A 22,921-nucleotide genomic window follows, 5' to 3' on the forward strand; every position below is an offset into this window, starting at 1 on the left:
AGATGGCAGGCTGCAGATCATGTGGCTCCTGTTTTCCTGTGTCTCCAACCCAGCCACCAGCGAGACTGTAGTGGTATGACTCCCCTATCTATGGCTTCGTGGGTGTTCCTTTTTGGCCTCACCATGTCCTGCATTCTTATGTGGGGAGCGGGAGCTGAGACCCCACATGACACCCTGCATGACAATTAGTAAATATTTAATTTATTTTTATCATCAAATAACATTCCACGGTATGGGCATGCCTTCCTTAATGTATCAATTCATCAGTTGATGGATCCACTTTTGGGCTATTATTAATAATGCTGCTATGAACATTCATGTACAAGTTTATGTGAATATATGCTTAGTTCTCTTGAGTATATACCTAGGGATGGAATTATTGGGTTGTATGGTAACTCAGTTTATTAATGATTTGAGGAGCTGCCACATTGTCTTCCAAAGTTGCTGCACCAATTTACACTAAGAATTTTAGTCATTAAGGATTTCCTTTTTTGAAGCCTCCCAAGAAGGTGTAGATTACCCACAATGAGATAGCGTGGGGACAGAGTCCCAGAGAGCAGTTTCCAGGCTCTCGGCCTCACATGGAAAGGTGCTGGCTCGGGTAGTAGATGGCCATCAGCTGTGGCTAGTTGGCCATTAGCTGTTATCAGTTAGCCATTAGCCCCTGATATAACTGCTGCGGTTGCATTGGTTGGCAGGTAGAGAAGCGGACGGCAGGTTGCAGGTCGTGTGGATCCAGCCTCCAGTGAGACTATAGTGCCTCCAGTGAGACTATAGTGGTATGACTCCTCTACTTATGGCTCCGTGGGTGTTCCTTTTTGGCCTCACCATATCCTGCATTCTTGTATGGGGAGCGGGACTAGAGGCCCCGCAGTCCGCCCCACACTGTAAATCATAAGAAAAATTTCTAATTCGTCAAACCAAATTACTTCCTCTTCCCCCAAATAAATAAATGATGGGGGAAATGGTAGAGGGAAGAAAGGAGGAAACAGGAGCATATGGTCTCTAGTTGGAACCCACATTTCTCCAGTTGAAATCCAATATACATGGTGCACATGGTAGGGATGCTAACATAGTCTTATTTGTCTTATTCTAAACCTGCCATACTTCAGTCACACTGGGCACAGATTGTGTGAGTCAGTTGACATGAGGCAGGAAGGAAGATGAAAATGGAGGGGAACTTTAAAGGCAATCTATGACCAGTGACTCGGTTATCTACAGCAATCTGTGATTTTTTTTAGAAGTGTGTGGGTCCCTTCTCCAACGGTTGGTTTGCAGTTCCATGATCCAAGGAAAAGGCTCTTCCTCATCCTTCACTCCAAGTCAGGAGCAGTGTTGTCAGTGGAGTTGCTTTGGCTCATCTAAGCCAAACAGACAGAAAGAATCTGTAAGGTCCTTCACACTCAACACAGCATTCGTCTTCCTCTCATTCATGCTGCTTCCTCTCCCCACTACCTCTTCTATTAGTAACTCTCACCTTCCTAATGGGTTAGACTGGAAATGGCAGATTCATTTTTTCCCCCTTCTTCTGCCTCCCCCACTCCCACTCCAGTTCCAGTTCAAGCTGTGGTTTCTCAGTCTAGTTGTGTAGGACACAGCTCCCTGGCCCATGCTGGTATTATGAGCCTTGCGCTCCCCCTGGCTGAGGCAGTCGGTTGCTGGTCGTCAGTTGACAGCTCACAGCAGCTCAGGGCAGCTCTCACAAGCTCTCACCAGCTGCCAGCTGCTCACGCTGGCAGACGGCCGCTCCTGGCGGCACAGGGTAGCCCAAGGCAGCTCACACCAACCTCTGGCTGCTCACCGCAGCCCAGCTCCAGGGAGAGCTGTTGTTCACAATCTTAGCTGTAGAGGGCGCAGCTCACTGGCCCGTGTGTGTATCGAACCTGCGACCTTGGCATCAGGAGCACAGCACTCCAACCACTGGGGCAATGGGGCAGCCCCCTCCAACATGGTTTTGACTGCCTCCAGGATGTGGCATAAAACAGAATTGGGGACACTTCCTCATTTCTCATAATGGAGATCAAAGGGGAGAGAGAATGTGGATGGAAGATTTAACAGGGAAAAGGGCAGTAGCCCAACCACTGTTGGTGTGGGGGCAGGGTATTTCTGTGCACAAGGGTGCATGGCAGTGGGTGTCAGGATGTAATCTGAAGTCCTGGCCTCTTAAGAAGGCTGTAGAAAAAAACAAATGTTCTATTCAGTGGCTATGATGTTAGATCAGTCTGGGTTATTGGAGCCAGTTCATACCCAGTGTGACATTTCATTTATCCACAGCTGAGTCTGGAAAACTGAAGTTACAGCAAAATTTCAGAAAAACAAGAACATCCCTTTGTGTTGCATCACATCTAAGTTATTTATTAATTAAATCTGTGACTTTTTTCAGGAATACATACTGTGCATACACTGGTGATCTCAAGAGCACACAACACTATTTTTAATGCAGAAAATAACATGAAAACCGTTGTGACAGTAGTTGGATTTTTTAATTTAAAAAGCCTTGAATTTGATATGAGGTTTTAATTGCTTAATAAAAATGTGAATGTATAAATTTATTGAAACACATTTCACATATAACATTGTGTCAATTTAAGGTATATAACATGTTGATTTCATACATTTATATATTATAATGGGATTGCCATTTTTAAATAATTAACACGTCTCTCATGCCATATAATTATTTGTTTTTGTGGTGGAAATCATTAAGATCTGGTATCTTATCAAAGCTGATGATTATAATATAATATTGTTGTCGATTTCCACTGTACTGTGCATTAGATCTCCAGGATATCTTTATCTATTATACTAGTTGCAAGTTGCCACCCTTGAACAACATCTCTTCTATTCCCTCACCTGTACCAGCCTCAGTTAACCACCATTTCAATTTAAACTAATTCCAACAGGCAAACATCTTGCAAGTCAGAGGGTGACTGACTGGTAGCCTCCTGCTGGGTCCACTGACTGTTTTTGGTCACACCAACCTGGTAGGCTAGTTAGTATCTACGTAGAGAATCCCAATTGCCCCAAACATAGTATGAATTTGGGGGTTTTCATAAACATTTTCAGAGTTAAAGGAAGTTTTATGTCACCTAATATACATTTCTTATGGGAGGAACCCTCCATTATTGATGTCATTTCCCAAGACTTTTGTTCTGTTTCTTTCCTATCGTCTTGAACCTGGGCTCATCAAAGTTTTTTTTTTTTTTTTTTTTTTTTAAACAAAGTAAATCTTCATTCTGTAAAGAAATTTTCCTGACAGAGGCTAAGACAGTGAAAATTTCTCCATACGATTATAATCTACAATGACAAACCAGCATTCCTTGTTCTCTTTTGCCTACTACTCTGTTCCTATGCCTACTGGTGAGACATTCATTTTCCACACAAGTTTTAAAGAAATGTATTCTTTTGGTTTCTAGCATATGGTACAGAATCCCCGCTCCCCCCTTTTTAATTCTTCACATGTATTACGATTACAGGGAAAGCAGTCTGGAGGCAAATTCTCCCCATGTGCCTCCTAAAACTCTTGTACTGTGATTGATTCCCTGACTCCATTTCTGGTCCGAGATATTTCCCTTCTGGACTGGACCTAGTCTCTGCTCTCTTTTTTTCAAACTATGTTCCCACTTCAGTGAATGGGACAATTGAACTCCTGTTGTGTAGGACAGTCTAGATTGAGGATTATCTGTGGTGGGGGAAAGAGGAGGCAGAGTGAGAAAGAGAGGACAGACAACCCTATCTAAGCTTTGTTTCCCCAGCCTTTGGCTGGACATAGTACATTCCTGTATAGGATCTCAAATGACTCCAAGGATGGAAAAACATTGCAAAAATGGACCATCATGTTACAGATGTGAGGAATTTGCTTTATATAAACATAGAAACAAAGCACTCCATGGAGGACAACTAAGAGAAGTCACAGAGTACACTGTTTCTGAGAGGTCAGTTGGGAAATAGCCTCTTTTTACAAGACATAGGACCTATCCCCATAATCTAGACCCTCTCCCAGAACTCCCTGAGCAATTCAAGTGTTAACTCTTGGCCCAACAGAGGTCTTCCATACTCCTGATCCAGTACTGTGGACCAGTATCTTAGTCCATGCCTGTGCCATAACAGTTGTTAAATATTTTGAATACCAACCTGGTGGAGGGGTTTCAGCTCTCTTCCAGCAGTCACCCTATGGGCACCATATCCCAATTCCTCATTCCTCAGTTAAAGATGCTGAAGGGACAAAACATCCAGAGTCCAAACTCCTCTCAGAGGTTTCTTCTGCAGGTTGCCTTTTCCCATTCAGCTCCTCAAGATATGCCAAGAGATGCCAAGCCTCAGGATCTGCTCTATTTTTAGAAAGCCTGGTTTTGGCAATTCTTTGCAGTTTGGTTTTCATTTTTTCTGTCTCCCTTGACTCCTGGTTTATTTTCACACCCTCCATAAAATGGTGGATGGCCTTGTTGTCACACTTCATCTGATACAACTGAAAGTTGCCATATCGCAGATGGAGCACTTGTTTGTCTACAGGCGAAAGCTCTTTGCTGAATTGTTTTTGGAAGTAATATTCTGCTTCTTCATACTGACCTACCTGTGCATAGAGGCAGGCAAGATAGGAGCAGGTGTGGGTGAGATTTCCATTGAGCTCATCAGCTCTCTTTAAATAACTTATAGCTTGTCCTATTAGTTCCTGCAATTCCACTCTTTTCCCATACATTTCATTCTCTCCTACATTCTGATACTCATGGACTTTTGCCCTATAACATGTCCCAATTTGCCAATGCAGGTAGGCATTGTTTGGCATGCATTCTAGAGCCTTCTTAAACAGGTCTATAGCTTTGTCCAGGTCATTCTGTCTTCGATACAGCTTTGCGGCAGCACAAAGCACATCGGTTGCATGCGGGGCTTTCTCCACAGCTTCTTCAACTAACCTCTGTCCTTCACCTTCCTCGTTCATCTTCTGCAGCTTCAAGGCCAGGAGGACTTTGACATACTGGTTGTCAGGATTGTCAGGATTCAGCTGAATGGCTTGCTGCAGGACGTCAATGGGATTCTGAGGTGGTGGCCTTTTATCCAGACGGTAGCTTGAGATCGCCAGTCCAGAAGTGAATTCTGGGTTCTTCGGGTTCTTCTCCAGACACTTCTCAAAACACACCTTTGCCCTTTCAGTGTTCTTTCTTCCACTCTTCAGCTGTGCCCACCCTTCCTCACAATCTATCTCAGGACTCTCCATTCTATAAGGGCTGGAAAACTTCTCACACACGTGTTTCACCTTGTCTACATAAACCTGAGCTTCTGAGAGTCTGCCCATGTGATAGTAGACCCAGGCGTAGTTTCCCCAGGTGACCACACTTCGGATTTCTGCTTGGTCAGCATACTCTCGCTGGATTACGGCTTCAGCTTGCCGTAAGCATTCCAGGGCTGCCTCGTTTTGGCCTCTGTGGTGTTTTATGTAGGCCAACAAGTTGTACATGGTAGCTTTGAATCTGCTGCTCTGAAACACGGTCTGGTTACACACTCTATCTTCAAAATCGTCCAAGGAATTTTCTCCCTCTAACAAGTTCCAGGTGAAATGGCATTTCAGTTGCCATAGGCTGTTCTCCAAGGAGTTCTTAGTGGTCTCACTGTAGGGAAAAGCAGAAGGATGGACATTTTGAGACATAGCACAGATTCACCTGGTAAGAAATTCTTCTCCTCAGAAAGGGTATGTACTTCAATAAAAAAAGAACAGTATTTCCTTTCTATATTTTGGCACGTGTTAAATGCATAGGGAAGTAGTGATCAGGTGACTGTGGAGAGCAGAAGAATTATAGAGAAGGAAGAGGGCTGAGGCACGTTTAACCTAAGTAAGGCAGTTTTTCTTAGGTAACGCTGGCCCTCCGCTTTCTCTTTGCGAGGGCCTCTGCAGAGGCCAAATCTGTGGGAACTGATTTCAGCAGAGGTTTTCAGTATTTTTTTAAGAAGTAAGGCTATTTAATCACTTTTTGTATCTGTTTTTCTTACCGAGCATTTACCTTTGTATTTTGAAAATTTTAACCTTGTAAGTTTTTCTTCTTTTAATGTTTTGCCATCCTGATTTTAATGTCTTTGTTACCACTCTCATAGTCAACTCCATTTTATTGTTTGTATTTTTAATTCCTTACTTCTCCTTAAGTTCTCTTTTTTATGTGTATTATGTTTCACTTCCTCTCTAATTATTTGAGCTTTCTATATATCCTTAGTTGATTTTCTTTGTTAATCCAAGCCTTTTTATCAAGTTAGTTTTGTCTTGTCCTTTTTATTATTTTGACATTCTATATTCTTATATTTTCGAACTTTTCCATTTGAACATTTAAATCTTATTTTTAGTTACCCTTAATTTTTACTAATTTCTCCTACTTTTATATTATTCAACCTGTTAACTTGGTTATTATTATATGTGTTAGCAATCTCTTAAACTTTTGTTTTGGAGTAAATATAATCACTCCCTTAACCCCAACCCCCACAGACTGGTGATTTCTTAATATGTCTCATTGAATTGATTTATTAATAATTTTGCATTTGTTGCTTTAATTTTCTTTTGAAATTTCATTTTTACTCTCCTGTGGTTTTCTTTAATAACAGGAGGTTAGATGTGTGGCTACAGGAGGAGACTCATGAGACAGCATCTTTTCTTATGGGAAATGCTCTTTCTCACTTACGGTGCCCTTGCAACTCTTCTGGAAAGATTTTCCATTCCCTTTGGTGTTGGGCCTCAAGACAAACAAACAAGCAAGCAAAACCAACCAAATAGAAGCAGCAAACAAACAAAAACCCTATCATGAATAACATTGAAGATAAGTAGATTAAAAATCATCAATAGCCCAAAATTGTTTTTCTACATTGCCTATGTATTTCAGTCTCTGAAATGTTGCTTTTTCTCACTTAAATTTTTTCATGGTATATAGTAATTAGCCCTTTTATCAGGAGCTGATATTCTAAATACTATGAATTCTGATATAGACAACCGATAGATATCTGGGAAGTCATATAATGTGGCAAGGATCATTTTTGAAGTATTTGTCCAAATGGAAGATTATATGTCCCATTTTCTTCCTGCTCCCTACCGTTTACTTTTCAGACCCCTCTTCCACCTCCTCCACCCCCCAATTGAGGACTGTGGCTGGGTACTCAAACTCAAATGGAAGTGGAAATGGAACTGAGAGGGAGTAAGGGAGCCAGAAGTAGTTTTCACATGTTAAGAAGAGAGCTGTGCGTGCTGGGCGTCTGATTGTGATCGACTGTATTCGGTATTATGTGCTGCCGAGAGAGTGATTCAGATGTACTTGGAGAAGGCACAGAGAGTCTCAGTACCCCAAGTTCCCCGGTTTCCTGTGCTAGTCCTTCTGGGATTGCTATAGTCCTGTGAGCCATTATAGGAATTTTAAATTCCTGTTTATTTCCGCTATTTGAAACAAATGGAAATTAACTATCCCAAGTAGAATAAACAAAAATTAGGAAGGAAAACGGGTAGGAGTTGCCACTCAAGGAAGGACACTGTGTCCTTTCAAAGCTCTAGGCAGGTCTTGGTGAAGATCCAGGTTGTCTGAGACTCTTGATGTGACATGTAGGAGAGGGGAACAGCAGGCAAGTGCCTGGCTTGCTATCTGTATTGTAATGACAGCAGCCTCCTCTTGAAAAATTTGTGTCTGGTGTAATCTGTCTTCCTTCTCAGTGAGGTTACGGGAAGATTGCCTTAAGCACATGAGCTCTTTAGCTCCTTTCTCATTTTACAGAAGAAACAGAGAGAGTAAATGCAGTTGAAACTATCTGCAACATATAAAACATGTAGTCAGTTGTGCATTTACAGGAGAGACATTTGATATACATGCTTATGTGAAATCCTTTTGATCAGCCATTCAAAACGCATCCAATTTCACTGCGTGATTATGAATTTTATTTCCACTGGTAAATCAGAAGCTCGTCCCAGATACTTGCTTCCTGACTCAGACTTGTGAGACTTATACTCCTGATGTCTCTAGAAGTTCTAACTGTTTACACAACAACGATTTTTTCTTTTTGCCCTGCTTCTGTTCTCGGTGAAAGCCACAATGACACTGCTCGCAGGGTTCAGAGCTAATGCTGCCCACACAGCACCTGAGAGCAGTACCAGCACCTCTGAGGAGACTGTTAGAAATGCACTTCCGTGGCCCTCAACTCAGAACTACCAGACCAGAATCTGGAGTAGAGGTGGGGAGTTGAGCCCACAAATCGGTCTTGAACAAGCTCTCCAGGTCATTCTTATGTGTGCTTAAATTTGCGAACCACTGTCTTTAGAGCACAGGGGCAATGCGTGGTGACAGTGCTTAAAGCTAAACAAGCAAAAAAAAAAAAATGAGGAGAGACTGACAGGTCTGTATTATCATGGCAAAGATTCTATGAGAAGACTGTGCTGAAATTCTAACAAGTAGAAACAAGGTTTCTAAAGATTCTGAGTTTCTATAGAAACACATCTAGAACTATCTCAAATCTTTTTTTTTTCTTTCTATCAGTCGGACTAGCAGGAAAAATACTTTTCAAGAAGAGAGATCAGGAAACTTAGAGAAGGAGGGCAATGTGTCCTCTAGGAAGTTAGTACTGGGGCCGGTGTCCCTGGATCCTGGAGCTCCCAAGGCTGAGGCTTAAGCGTCCAGTCTGGTCACCCCATCCTCAGATTGGAGAAAATAGCTCCCTTCCTACCCAGTGAGCTAACACTTTCTCCCCAGGGCCATCTTATGTTTCTGGGGTGTGAGAGAGTTTCAGAGGGGGGAACTATTTTCTCCAAGCCCTTTATCTCCCATTCATACTTCAGATAGCCTCCTAGCTCTAATAACTCTAACCAATCAGAATCTAACTCCTAATAACTCTAGCCAATCAGAATGTGGGGGCAAAACTGTATTTCTGTTAAATGAATGACTACATTTCACCAGCCCTAATACAAATCTGAGATGAATTATGAGCACATTAAAAGTAAAGTCCACCTTAACATGGGTTGGACCCTGAGTACATTTTAAACAATATCTGCTCAAAAGAGATCTTTTGTTAAATGAGAATCTTATTAAAAGCCCCTCACGTAGTCCTTTCAAATAAGAAACAAAAGAGAAGCAGTCTCCAGGAGCAATTCCCCTGGACCCACCTTTAAAATGAAGCACCTGTCTGATTAAATCTCTCTCTGCCCTCTTCCTTCCTGTGTCACTCCTTTCTGAACTCAGCTCTCAGCTTACCCAGTAACAAGCTCTTAGGAAGCTTGATGGATGTGAGGCAGAAAATAATTTAGGAGTAAAGAGGCCAGGATTGGTATAACAAATAAGCAGCCTATGGAGATAAATGCCTGGTAAAAGTTATAAACACTAAAGCAAAGCAGTTTGGGAACTTGCCATTTAAGATCATGGCTGCTCAGGATTTGCATTTCACAACAAAATTCACTGGACAGTTTCAACACGATCAGAGAATGCTTACCTCATGGTGACTGTGCGCTTCTGAATGGCTGCAATTTAGGCTACTATGCTCTTCAGAAACCTTCCTCCTCTGCCTTAAATGAAGGTGGAAGAGACCTATATATGGAAGCATAACTTGGTGGAAGCATCACCTGGCTCCTTTGCTTTGCTTTCCATCAACTGACTTTAGGGAAATAAAACTGAAACTGGAAAGTGAAATGGGCAGGGCTCTCAGAGGAAATGGATGTTGAGTAAGAGCCAAGCCCATTGCCTCCCCCCACCCTTCACCCTCCTATGCAGTGAGTCGGAAGAAGTTTCACTTGGTGAATTGTATTGATATCCTAGATTAGCTGATTTACCAAAAGAACAGAACTTGGAGAAGGATGCATTTCCCAAGCAGCCCGCCTCATTATTGCGATGATAACCCATCCTCACACTGCCTATCCTTATCACCAATATGACTCACAGGCTATCGTAAGGAACACTTATGTGATCTGCACAAGGCAGAGGTTTCTCATCTGTTTCATTCACTGCTCAATCTCCAGTTCCTGCAGTAATAGCTGGCATGTGTCAGGCATTCAAAAAGTAGTTGTTGCATAAATGAATACATGATGAGAACTGTGGGCTCTGATGTCAGTCTCTCTGGATTGGAAACCGGGCTGCGTTTACATGCTGTAACCATGAAAATTATTGAATGTCTCCATGTTTTAGTATCTTCTCCTGTGAAATGGGGATAATAGTCTATCAACTTACAGTGGTGTTGTAAGGATCAAATGGGTGAATACATGAAATGTTTTTAGAATAATGCCTGGCACACAATAAGGAAATGTTAGTGTTTATTCTAATAGATAACTAAAATCGTTGACCAAAGAGATCAGAAGGGAAACTTTTAATGTTTGCCTTTTCCAGAGCTTTAGCTCCTCTGACATTCTATGATCGATCATGATCACTAATTTAAGCCAAACAATTCCTAACATCTCTACACATTCTTGGTTTCCCTGAGCTCCAGAACATTTTAAATCCCTGTAGGTTATCTTGGTATTCAGCACTTGCACACCACAATTGGCAGCCGTAGTAGTGTGTTGCGACAGAAAAAGTGTATTTTCTTTGCTTTTTCCTTATTCATACCCTTCATCGCAAAGAGATTACAACGTACATAGACCTAACGGGGAAAAAGGTATTAGCACCAGGTATCTTTGAGGACAAGAAATTACACAGAGCATAGGTGAAACATATGCTCCAGTGAAACTGAGATTTCTAAGGCAGGTTATTCAGTGTTGGAGAAAGCATTATTTATTGTGGATTTTTCTTCCCAGGGCAGGGTGGAAGCTATGCTTCTTGGCAATCCTTTACTTTTTTATTAGGATACACAGCTAAGCCTATCCCAGTTGGAAATCCTTACTTTTAGGTCTCAGTCAAGAGTTACAAGTTCTAATTCTATTTACAAGTTCTATTATGTATTTCTAGAAATGTGTGTTAAATGTGCAAGAAATGCTGAAATAGGAAACTAGGAACACTGTGGGTTTTGTTTTATTTTTTAGAATTTGCTTTCAAGAAAACTATTGGACAGAAGTGTTTCAGTCTTATTAATAAAGGTACTAGTCGGGGAGGAGCACAGAAAAAAGACATATTCACTGTGTTTTGAAACACCTAGAGGTATTGATTCACTCTTTAGAAATCTGCATGTGCCTGTGTATAATGCTACCACAATGGGAGAATCAGCTTATCTAGCAGCTGGGGTAGTGTGAGAATACACAGTGTGATTGCAAAATAGAAACTGAAAAAGAAAACCAACTCTCTTCTGGCAATATTTCTATTGTAAGAAAAAGGAAACAGTGAGAGTTCTGACCACTCAGGTTATTACAAACGTTTATGTGTCTGTGTCCTAGTATCAGCCGAAGACAGCCCCTGTCTCAGCCTAGACTAAGAGAGTCCTTGTTTGCTATTCCCAGAATGAGGAATTCCATCTTAAAGGGCTGCATAAGCTACAAAGTCGTATAATGCACTGATTCTCACATGTCATAAACCACCAGTAGTATCAGCATCACCTGGGAACCTGCTAGAAATATAAAATCTCTGGTTCCACTTTAGACCAAGTGAATCAACAGTTTCTAGCAGTGGTCAGGTGGTTAAAAAAAAAAGAAAAGAAAGAAAGAAAACGAAACTAAAGGACTAAGTAAGATTAGATAACTCATGTGTATATGTAATGGTGAGCATAATGACCATAATAAACACTTCCAATTGAAAAAAAGAAACATGGAGGAATCTTGGAGGTCATGCATCTGTAACAATGATGAAATTCTCTGGCTAGGCACATTGAAGATCTTCTACCCTGGCAATGGTGGAAGATTCTTAGTTAGACCCCGATTCTTCTTACTGACGGGAACTATCTTGCCACTGTTTCCATATCCCTGGCTCCATCCTCTGGAAAGTCCTTTTTAACATTTACTGTCTTAATCTCATCTCTTCTGCCATGGGTGGTCCCAGAGACTCCTACATTCATATAGAACCTTTGTTAATAGTATCCTTTAGGAAAGCATTTATTCAAAATGTTAATGCCCTCAAAGAATGCCTCAAATATTTGTCAATGTTTCATTCTGAGAGTAAAAGAGTTTTAAATATAAGTGATCTTAGAAGCATTGATAGGTAAAAGAGAGATGAAAAGGGCAACATAAAGGCACCAGAGACAGCAAAGGTAGTCAGAGGATATGTGTGGATTAAGTGTTTTCTGCATGTATATGAATTCCTGATTTTTTTCTTTTTTTTAAATTAGCGGTAGGAACATTTCCACCTCTCTCATCAGCCACTTCACCAGGTCTCTGAAAGCAAAGCTACTAGGGTACTTCATGGTGTCCAACCAGACTTTGCACCTTCGTTTAGACTCCTTTTGTACTTACTAAAGGACTACAGGCAGAGACCCCCAAACTCATGCAAAGCCACACAATATAGACTAAAATTGCCCCTCCATGTCAGAGAAGGTAAGTATCACTATGAAACAGTAACTCCGGCCCCTGCCTTTCTGGAGTTTCTAAACTGATTGCAAGTTTAAACTTATATACATCTAATGACACAGAGAAAAGTCCTTCAAAACTGCAAAGCACACAGAATGGAGGAATCTATTATTGGGAAATGAGACAACTGAAGGGTGTGTGTGTATGTTGTCAACAGAAGCACAATGTTGTAGTGTGAACTGTTAAAAGATGTATGCCTTCTATCTTGTAACACTTTCATGTATCACATTACTTGACATTTATTGGGAGCCCAAGAAAAGGTTGTTGTACGAAAAGTAACTTCCCTAAGAGGAAAAGGAGAGTGGTTAGAGCAAACTTCCAGGAGGAGGTGAAATTTTCAAAAATCAGTTTTGATGGATACAATTATAGATCAGTGAAAAGAGTAGGAGGGCATTTTGTGAATGTTTGAGGAGCGGATAGTGAGCAGGTGGGTGGTGGTAGAATTTAAGGCATGGGGAAAGACCTGGAAATAGAGACTGGTCAGTTATGTGCAGTTCCCTGTCTAGAGGCTACTCCAGAAGGTATTATCTTCTTCCCCAAATATTCTGTGTGTATTTGTGATATGGTTTTTCTTTTTTCTTTCTCCCTCCTGCCCTTCCTTCCTTCCTTTGGACAATGTTAGCATGCTCTACACACTCTTCTGTACGTTTTTAAACTTTTAAATATATCTCCGAGATACTATTCTATATGTTTACACTTAAAACTGCCTTAGTTTTTTGTTTTGTTTTGTTTTTACAATAGCTGCATGCTAGTCCATGTATGAAATACTGAAATTGAATTAATGAGTCCCCTAATGGGGGACATTTGTTTTCAGTCCTTTGTTATTATAAACAAAGCTTCATGAATATTCCTGTGTGTCTCTGCATGCATATGCAAATACAGGATAAATTAAGAAGAGTGAAATCTCTAGCGCAAAGATTCATGTACACTCAATAGTTATCAAACACATTCTCTCCAGCTGCACAATTTATAATCTCAACAGCAGTGCATGAGAGAGCCTGTTTTCTTACATCCTTATTAGTACACTCCTAGTAATTTCATAATTTTTATTTTTGAACATTTAAAACTTTGATTTACATGTAATTCATTTTGGAGTGTAATGAGCGAGGAAAGAGGACCAGTGGTCAGAGGTGTTATATTCGCTCAGCAAATACTGAGTGTCTATTGTGTGCCAGGCCATGGGCAAGGCCCCGGGGGAGAGTCAGGGAATGTGGATGATGCAAACTGAGAAACCAGCATCATAGTCCCAAAGCAAGTGCTTTCTCTCAAAGGAGCTTTTGTTCAAAATATCTGTATGACAGAGGAGAAGTGATTCTGAATTTCCAGATCTCTATGAGAGAATCTGGAAAAAGAGACAGAAAAATGAAAATCCCAGCCATTCGGCCCAGCTCCTCTGAGTTGTGGCTTATCTGTCTCCCCACATCCCCTCCCCTTCATGAGCACCAAACCAGGCCTTCTACCCTTCTCTCTTGCTCTCCATCTCCTCTCTCTGAAGCCCAGAGGCCTGGTTATAGACTCTCTCTAGGGCCTTCTGCTCTTCTGAGTGGTGGGCCCCTCCTGCACCCTCTACCATTTCATTACTGCCCTTCTTAGCCAGGGAGGCAGAAGGGATTCATCTGCTAGGGTCTGTGCCTGGATTGTCCAACAGGCATCCCGGACTTCTCTCAGAACTGTCAGCTGTTGGTTGCTGTTTTCTATTCAGTTCATGAATGAATCTAGAGAGTAGCCAAACCACAGTGTCTGAGAAATTTTCTGAGCATCATTTATTGGCGATTCTTCTTAGGTTTAGATCAGCTTTTCTTTCTCATTCAATGTCCCGTTGATGTTCCAGCCCTCCGGGTAATGGTGGATGACAGAGTGATCGCACATCTTCTGGTACGGCTGAAAGTTGACATACCTCACATGGAGCACTTGTCTCTCCACTGGAGTGAGAGCCTTACTGAATTCTTGCTGGAAGTACTATTCTGCCTCATCATACTGGCCTGTTATGGCATAGAGGCAGGTAAGAACTGTGCAGGTGTATATTCAACTCAGCAACTTCTTTAAAATGATCCACAGCATTTTCCATCATTTCCTGTAGCTCCTCTTCATCCTCATTAGTTGAACACTTTCTTGGCCTCTGTATTTTTTCGCTCTGTAGCAGCATCTAATCTGGAAGTGTTGGTAGATGTTTGTCACTGATTCTAAAGCTTTTAAAAGTAATTCTATAGCTCTGTCCAGAGTACCTTTATTGCAGTAATATTTGGCTGCACTGCAGAGCACATTGGTTGGACATGGTGTTTTCTTCAAGGCCTCTTCCCTAGCTTGTCTCCTTCTGTTTTCTTCTTGATCTTTTGAAGAGTCAGAGCCAAGAGAACATTAATGTACTGGTTGTCAGGATTCAGCTGGGTGACCCACCTCGGAAGGCGAATGGTGGTCTCTGTTGGTGCTTTATCACCCAGATGATAGAGTGTGATTGCCAATCCTAGGGAGAACTCTGAGTTGGTGGGTGTCTTTTCCAGAGCCTTCTCAAAACACTCCTTAGCCTACTCATAATAATTTTCTCCCCATTTTAAAAGTGCCCAGTCACTTGGGGGGGGGCATTAAATTATGTATGGGGGGGCAAACTTCTTCCTCTCTCTTTCTTCCCCCCCTCACTCTGGTTTAAGCCATTGTTTCTCTGTCTAGTTGTGTAGGGCACAGTTCCCTGATCCATGTTGGTATTATGAGCCTGAGGCAATCGGTTGCTGGTAACCCACCGGGCAGCACTCAGAAGCCCAGAACAGCTCATGCCAACCTCCAGCCCAGCCCACCTCACCCAGCCCACCTCCAAGGAGAGTTGTTGTTCACAATCTTAGCTGTAGAGAGCACAGCTCACTGGCCCATGCGGGAATCGAACTGGCGACCTCAGCATTAGGAGCACGGCACTCCAATCACCTGAGCCACAGGGCTGGCCCCAAACTTCTTGCTAAGATTTCCCACCTTTTCTTTTCTTTTTTATTTTTTTAAATATTTTTTTATTGGGGAAGGGGAACAGGACTGTATTGGGCAACAGTGTGTACTTCCAGGCCTTTTTTCCAAGTCAAGTTGTTGTCCTTTCAATCTTAGTTGTGGAGGGTGCCATTCAGCTTCAAGTTGTTGTCCTTTCAGTCTTAGTTGTGGAGGGCGCAGCTCAGCTCCAGGTCCAGTTGCAGTTTTCTAGTTGCAGGGGGCACAGCCCACCATCCCTTGCGGGAGTCGAACCAGCAACCTTGTGGTTGAGAGGACACACTCCAACCAACTGAGCCATCCGGGAGCTCAGCGGCAGCTCAGCTCAAGATGCCATGTTCAATCTTAGTTGCAGGGGGCGGAGCCCACCATCCCTTGCGGGACTCCAGGAATCAACCCAATTTATAATGCAGAATTCCCAAAAGGCTCAGGAATTAGTGGCACGGAGGGGCTGTATAAGTGTGTGTATGTGTGTGTGTGTGTGTGTGTGTGTGTGTGTGTGTGTGTGTAAACTGGAACTAAGATAAGAGAATTGATTAATAGTTTAAGAAGAAGCTGTACCTATAGACTTTGCCTGTGGTCCCTGCAATTCCAACTTCCTAATCTAGGCAGAAGATTGTAGGCTTATTCTATAAAGCGGATAAAAATAGAGGTGCCTTGATTGGGGATTATAGGCACAGTTGAAGTCTGAGACACTACACTAAAAATACAAGCGTTAAATAAGTGTTACATATTGAATAGTGAGACCACATCTTCTTCCCAACTCAGCTCCAAAAATACTGTAGCCGGGTTTATTCCCTCCAAGTAAGAGATGAGAAGACGGTTATGGAGGGAATCACGGAAGTCCAAGAGAAAAAGCTTAAAGATACAAACATCAAGGGTTCCCCAATAAATGGTGCAGTGAGATCACCTTATAAGGAAGACCAGTCATCCAGCCCCACACCTGTGCTCCAAGGTTCAGGCCAGCTTTTTTGTGTTTCAGTATTAATTCTAAGCTGGCATCCAAGTATCCCCAGACATTTCGAAAAGCCTCTAACATGGAGGGCATCAGCCAAAACAAGCAAATGGTAAAATTGACTTGAAGGGAGAAGAAGAATTAAAACAACCACACAACAACAAATAAACTATCATCAATAAGTTGAGATATTGGAAAAGATATTGCATCTGTAAAATTGAAACAACTTTTATGAAAAAAAATGAAGCTTTAAAAAACTTGGAAGAAGTTTTGGAAATTAAAGCAATGATTCAAGAAATTAATTGGAAAGAAAGATTGGAAGAAAAATTAGAAAAAAATCTTTCAAATAGTAAAACAAACATAAAGACAAGATAAATAGGGCATATAAAATATAAAAATTAGAGGATCAGTCTATGAGGACCAACATCGGAATAATAAGCGCTTGAGAGAGGGCAAAGAAAATGAAAGAAATAAAAATTATTAAAGAAAAATCCAATAAAATGTCCCTGTGCTGAAAGCTAAACATTTCCAAATGGATAAAAATAAACTTTTACCAAGTACATGATGGTAAACTTTTATAACACTGGTGACAAAGTGAATTCTACAAGTTCGGGGGTGGGGGGTGGGGGGAGTATTTATATTAAAAAATAAGAATCCAAATGTTATTGGACTGCTCAACAACAGTACTAAAACTTAGAAGGCAATGAAGAAATGCCATCAAAATACTATAGGAAACAAATTTCTAACTTAGAATTCTAAATATAGCCAAATACTTATTTAAATGGGGGGAAAGAATAAAGACACTTTTATACATGTAAGTAAAAAAATTACTTTACATGCACTGTTTGTTCCTCAGGAATCTGAGAGGAGATTTCCCATCAAAAGTTGGAGTAAACCCAGGTAAATAAAGAAATGCGATTTAGGAAACACAGCATCCAGTGCAAGAGAAGGTCTCGTACAAGAGGGAGGTGAAAGGAGAACACTGGATAAGGGGAAGGGAAATATTTGCTACTTTGCAACAGGCTTAAAGAGCCACAAGTGCAGACAGCAGTAGGTAAAATGTCCTGTGAGTGATTTCCACAGAAATCACGTGTGAAAAAGACAGCTTAATTAATGTCTAAAAAAATGGAGTAGAGATTTATTCAACTAGAGGAGGATTTCGGGATGAGATAGAGGTAAGTACTTAGAAACCTAAGAAAAACAAAGAACAGAACCACATTTTTGTTTATTTGTTTCCTTCAATTTCAGAGAAAATGAGACAAATCACACGCAAAGAAAGTCATTGTAGAACAGAACGTGGCTCAGTTGCGAATAGCATGTATGTGCTATTTAAATTTTGAATAGTAATCTAACCAAAGTTACAAATGATATTGGGATGGGAGGATGTGGGAGAGAAGATGTGTGTGTGTGTGTGTGTGTGTGTGTGTGTGTGTGTGTGTGTGTGTGTGTGTGTGTTGGAGGGAGTTCTATAGTAGAAAGTCAAAAGATAATGTCTACATTTTTTAAAAACTCAAGAATTTTCCTTATACGCATATTATTTAAGTATATGGCAATAAATAACATATTAGTCACTAACAGAATTACAAATGGTTACCTCTGGGGAGTGGGAAATAAGGTAGGATGGTGATGGGGAACCGCTATTTCTCTTACTTTGTAGATCGCGTTGACTATTTAAGTGGTGTGAATGTATAAATTTGATTAAAATATAAAAGAAGACATCAGAAGGGAAGCAAGGGAGGAAGAAAAGGGAGGGAGGAAGGAAGGAGCAAAGAAGGGAAGGAAAAAGAAAATGAGAGAGAAAAGAAGAAAGGAAAGAAAGATTTCGTAGGGGGAGGGAGGAGAGAGGGAAGAAAAACAAAAGGAAAGAAAGAAGGTAAAGAAATCATGATGCATCCATACTTTGCAACATTATTATGAAGCCTTCAACACTCATAATATTGAAAAATTTTAATGACATGGGAAAGTTCTCACAATATAATGTTAAGGGAAAAGATAAGATGAAACTATATGTAACATATACCCTTGACTTTAAAAAAATTTTTTTTTCTCCAAAATCTGTTTCATAAAGTACATATATATCAAATGTTGAATTTATTTCTGGTTGGTTACCTAATAGATGATATGAATTTTCCCTTTATATTAGCTGGTATTTACCAAAGTTTTAAAGTATGCTGATGGTATTTTTATCATGAAAACAGTCCTTTATAATTTTAAGTTTTGTTTTTGTTGTGTGTTTGTTTAAAGATTGCGGAGGATTAAAAACAAAACAGAAAAGGGACAGGGGGCACCAGGATGGATCAAGCCCAACTTCTACGGAGGCTTTGGGGGACCTTGCAGATGCAGATTTTGGTTTATGACTGACTGTGCTGCTTGGGGTAAGAATTAGTTAAATCCACCCCATCCTTTATGAGGACAGCCAATGCTGAGCTCTGACAAAGATGAAGGCTTCCTTTGAAAATTATAATTAAATAACCCAAGCTCCTGACTTTTCCTTTCAAATGAAAGACTGAAAAGTAAAAGCCCGAAAGAACATTTCTTCCTGGTTTGCCTCCTTAACTGATGAAAATTTGCCTGCCACAAAAATGAAATACATTTGCCCCTCCCCATCCCCAGAGCCTCCCGCACCCCTTCCTTCCTGCTCCAGCCTCTGCTCACTTCCTGGATAGGGCTTCGAAAAGCTTCCATTAAGGAGAGACTGTGTGAGTCTGGAAATGCTACAGAATATAAAATGCAGAAACAATTGTTATTTGGATTCAGGTTTATTAAATATTCAAGCAGATGCTGCAATCTAGCCCTTAAAAAAAAAATCTGCCTTGAGATTTGCCAAGACACAAGGCACAATTTCAAGGGATTGATACAAGAAAAGAAAGCCTTTACCTCCTGGTCGTCAGCAGAGTGCTGCCCAGCTGACCTGCAAAGGCTGATTTGCTGCTCAGAATCTGCCTGAGCTGTCTGCAGATGCCTGAGGACAAAAAGTACCAGTGCTGTTAATGAAGGGTGACCTTTGTGTGTTGGCATGGAAATTTATCCTGGCAAGCGCAACCAACTTTCAGCTACCATGGTTTCCTGCTGGGGGAAAAGGAGACTCTAGCAAGAAGAATTTTGATCTTTCTGATTAGGAACTCAACTGGAATGAAATGATTTTAGAGGAAGGCTGTGTAAGGAAGTTCAAGGTAGAGGAAAATTTACCTGCGGGAGGACCGGAAAATTAGCAGATAAAGAACTAGAAATCTAAATGACCCCTGGACTTGTGTGGCTTCAGGAGAGCAGCTGTCACCAGTAACACCACTAACTAATATGGATTGAGAATCTTTGCTCAGGGCTTTATAGGACTCGCCTAATTTGTTCCATTTGACACCCATGTAAGACATGGCCATTTGCCACAGGAATAAGAGAAGAGTCGGATCGCTTAGGCAACATGCCCAAGGAGGCAAGTCCAGGTCTGACTCTAGAACATCACTTGTTTAGCTGTGGGGTGTAAGAGCAAGGACTTTCTGGATCTAAACTACATGGGTTCACTTATCATTGTTGGTGGGAATGTAAATTGGTACAGCCATTACAGGAAACAATATGGAGTTTCCTCAAAAACTTAAAAATGAAACTACCGGATGATCCAGCCATTCTTCTTCTGAGTATACATCTGAAGGAAAGGAAATCATTATGTTGAAGAGATATCTGCACTCCCATGTTCACTGTAGTATTATTTACAATAACCAAGACTATCCATCAACGAATGAATAAATGATAAAGAAAATGTAGTGTATATATAATATACAATGGAGTATTATTCAACTATAAAAAAGGAAATGCTACCATTTGTGACAACGTGGGTAGAACTTGAGGGTATTATGTTAAGTGAAATGTTAGACAAAAACAAGCAAATACTGTATGATCTCATTTATATGTGAAATCTAAAAAACAAACAAACCCAAACTCATAGAAAAAGATCAGATTTGTGGTTGCCTGAGTCAGGGGTGCAGGGCAACTGAGTGGTTGTAAGTACAAACTTCCAGTTATAAAGTAAGTACTGAAACCGAGAGTCCTTATGACTCTGATTAAATTTAGTTTTAAATCCAGGTCTAGAAATCATATCTCTCTCTCGCTGTCTGTACCCCTCAGAGCCTAGCCTTTCCTCCAGATAATCAGCAACCCCTGAGGCAGCAGAACCAATAGCCCAGATCTGACTAATGATCACCTGGGTTCAGATCTCTGGCAGGCTAAAGACAACATCTTGATCTACCGAAAGTTATATTTCAGTTCCTGATCCCTAAATTGGAATCCCTTGCTACTTTCCCATGAGACCGGACAGAGGAACTCCAGAAAAAACCTTTGAACTGTCCTCAAACCTGAAGAAATAATTCGTTACCCTTGCCTCACCTTCAACCAATCAGCTCCCAGCAGAATCCCAAACCCCTACCCACAGTGTCTTATGATTTTGCCCTATATAATTTATAACTTCTATGCCATCGGGGAGCCAGGTCTTAACAGCACTAGCTCACTGTGTCTCTGGGCTTGGTGCCATTTCTTTAAATAAACCTCTGCTTTCTTTGCTGCAAACTCCTGTTTGTGTCTCCACTGGCTTTGATACATGCAGGCAAAACGAACCCCTTGAGTTTGATAACAGTACTAGGGATATAACGTACAACATGATGACTGTAGTTAACAAGCTGTATGGTATATTTGAAATTTGCTAAGATAGTAGGTCCCAAAAGTCCTCATCACAAGAGAAAACAATTTTTTTTTTGTAATTATATGAGGTGATGGATGTCACTTAACCTTATTGTGGTAATCATTTCATAATATATATGTATGTCAATCGTTATGCTGTACACCTTAAAATGTTGTATATTAATTATATCTCAATAAAACTGGAAGAAGACATAAAGACATCTTATTAAAAAAGAATTTATAGCACACCTCCTTAGAGTCTGTACGATTTGTTCTTTCCCACTTGATTCACATGTTTTTGCATTTTAAAGTTGTTTCATTTTTTTCCCAGAGTAGTTTCAGATCTGGTGAAGCAGGTTATTTTTGGTGAGAATTCATAAACCTTTTTAGATAATTCAGAGCTTTTTCCAGATTTCCTGTTCTGTGTTAAAATTTGTCTGCACTATCAAGTGTACCTTGCAGTTGTGGGGTTTGCTTCAAGGCCTCTATTAATGACTTCTCTACTCTGCTTCTGCATGCTTCTTCTGAAGTTTCAAGGCCAAACAATTTTAAAGTATTATTTTTCAAGATTCAGTTCAAAGCCCTTTCTCAGGAAATGGGCGGGTTTCTCCATTGGCTGTCTCTATAATTCCTGTGGTTTGACTAGAAGCCTTGGTCTCCAAGTGATGGTCGTGATGGGACCTTGGCTCCTACGGTGCATTTGGAAATCTGAAATCCTTCCTGAAGATGGGAGCCTTCTCCTCTCCCCTCTTGCCATGTTTCCCACCACCTGCCACTCAGACAGAAAGGTAACCCCTGGATACTTCTCCAAAACCCTTCTGCAGCCTCCTGACTGCTCAGGGCCTCCCCCACACTCTTCATCCACCCTTTTCCAGAGAATAGTCCCTTTTGACTGAACTCATTGGAGATTAAACTCTCAGTGGAGTCTCAACTGGATATGTCACATCAAACAGAATCTCATGACCAGTTAGAATATTTCTCATCTTCCTTTGTGGGGGCTACTCTATTAATGTATCCAAAGGGGCAGCTATTTCCCTGGGGGCATATCATGTCCTTGGTAACAACTGATTTTTCACAGAAGCCATTCTCTCAAGTGTATTTTATATGAGCTGCAGCAAAGCAATTGTTGACAAAAATCTCTCGCATTCTATGTTTCCATTATATGTGTATGTATAGGTTCTTTCATAATATATTTTATTTATTGTAACATATTTAAAATAATTTATATATTCCTTTAAATTATAGTCTATATAATATATAAAATTAATGTTATAAATCACATAGTATAAATATTTATATGTAAATATAAAATACTTAAATATAACATAAATATGAAAAATATTTATATCAATAAAATATATCAATATATTACAATTTTTATATATTATGATGATATATTTTATATATACTATGTAAAAGTAACATTCTATCATATATTACATAATATTCTACTATATATTCTACATAATTTGTATGAGTATACATATCAGTAATATATATTGTGTGCTTCTGTTATTACTTTTTTTAACCTAAAGACTTTATATTTTTCACAATTCAATGATATTTGGAGCCTGTCTTTATAATTTTATTTATTTACTTATTTATGGCTAATATTCCAAACTAACAATTTTAATTGTCACGTTTTCTATCTCTGAAATAAAGTAGGGCAACTTTCTAGCTGTGTGGCCTACTTAACCTCTCTGTCTCTGTTTTCTATCACATGTGTTTGTTGTAAGGGTTAAATGAGATAAACCAAGATACACCCCAAGGGTGGTGCTTGGCAAATTGTAAACTGTTAGTAAGTGTTAATTACATGGTATGATGGCATGGTCATTATGTGGGTTCTTCTGCACACCTCCCTGACACACTGAAGCAGGGAGAGTTATCTCCCAAGTCTTGCTTGT

General features: G+C 40.4%; 2 protein-coding genes across 9 annotated transcripts in view; one reads left to right on the forward strand and one right to left on the reverse strand.

The window, feature by feature from the left end:
• Positions 1-21,265, forward strand: part of SLC16A12 (solute carrier family 16 member 12) — a 184,963-nt gene extending 163,698 nt beyond the window's left edge. For 6 of the 7 annotated variants that reach the window (XM_074339405.1, XM_074339410.1, XM_074339404.1 and 3 more), the window contains 2 exons: positions 14,259-14,429; positions 18,594-21,265. In XM_074339405.1, coding sequence (XP_074195506.1) covers positions 14,259-14,429; positions 18,594-18,706 — 284 coding nt within the window. In that variant the 3' untranslated portion in view covers positions 18,707-21,265. The remainder of the gene's footprint in view (positions 1-14,258; positions 14,430-18,593) is intronic. The other variant, XM_074339409.1, reaches the window with a different exon arrangement.
• On the reverse strand, positions 3,840-19,301 carry IFIT2 (interferon induced protein with tetratricopeptide repeats 2). 2 transcript variants are annotated; one of them, XM_074339414.1, is made up of 2 exons: positions 19,227-19,301; positions 3,840-5,606 (listed from the first exon to the last, which is right to left on the reverse strand). In XM_074339414.1, exon 2 carries the CDS (start codon positions 5,453-5,455, stop codon positions 4,196-4,198), a length of 1,260 nt encoding a protein of 419 aa, XP_074195515.1. In that variant the 5' UTR covers positions 5,456-5,606; positions 19,227-19,301; the 3' UTR covers positions 3,840-4,195. The 2 variants fall into 2 exon arrangements, with proteins under 2 accessions (XP_074195515.1, XP_019593994.2); XM_019738435.2 differs by lacking the exon at positions 19,227-19,301 and adding an exon at positions 9,439-9,621.
• Positions 21,266-22,921: the final 1,656 nt, after the last annotated feature.

This window comes from Rhinolophus sinicus, linkage group LG07 (genome assembly GCF_036562045.2).
Source record: "Rhinolophus sinicus isolate RSC01 linkage group LG07, ASM3656204v1, whole genome shotgun sequence".
NCBI lineage: Eukaryota > Metazoa > Chordata > Mammalia > Chiroptera > Rhinolophidae > Rhinolophus > Rhinolophus sinicus.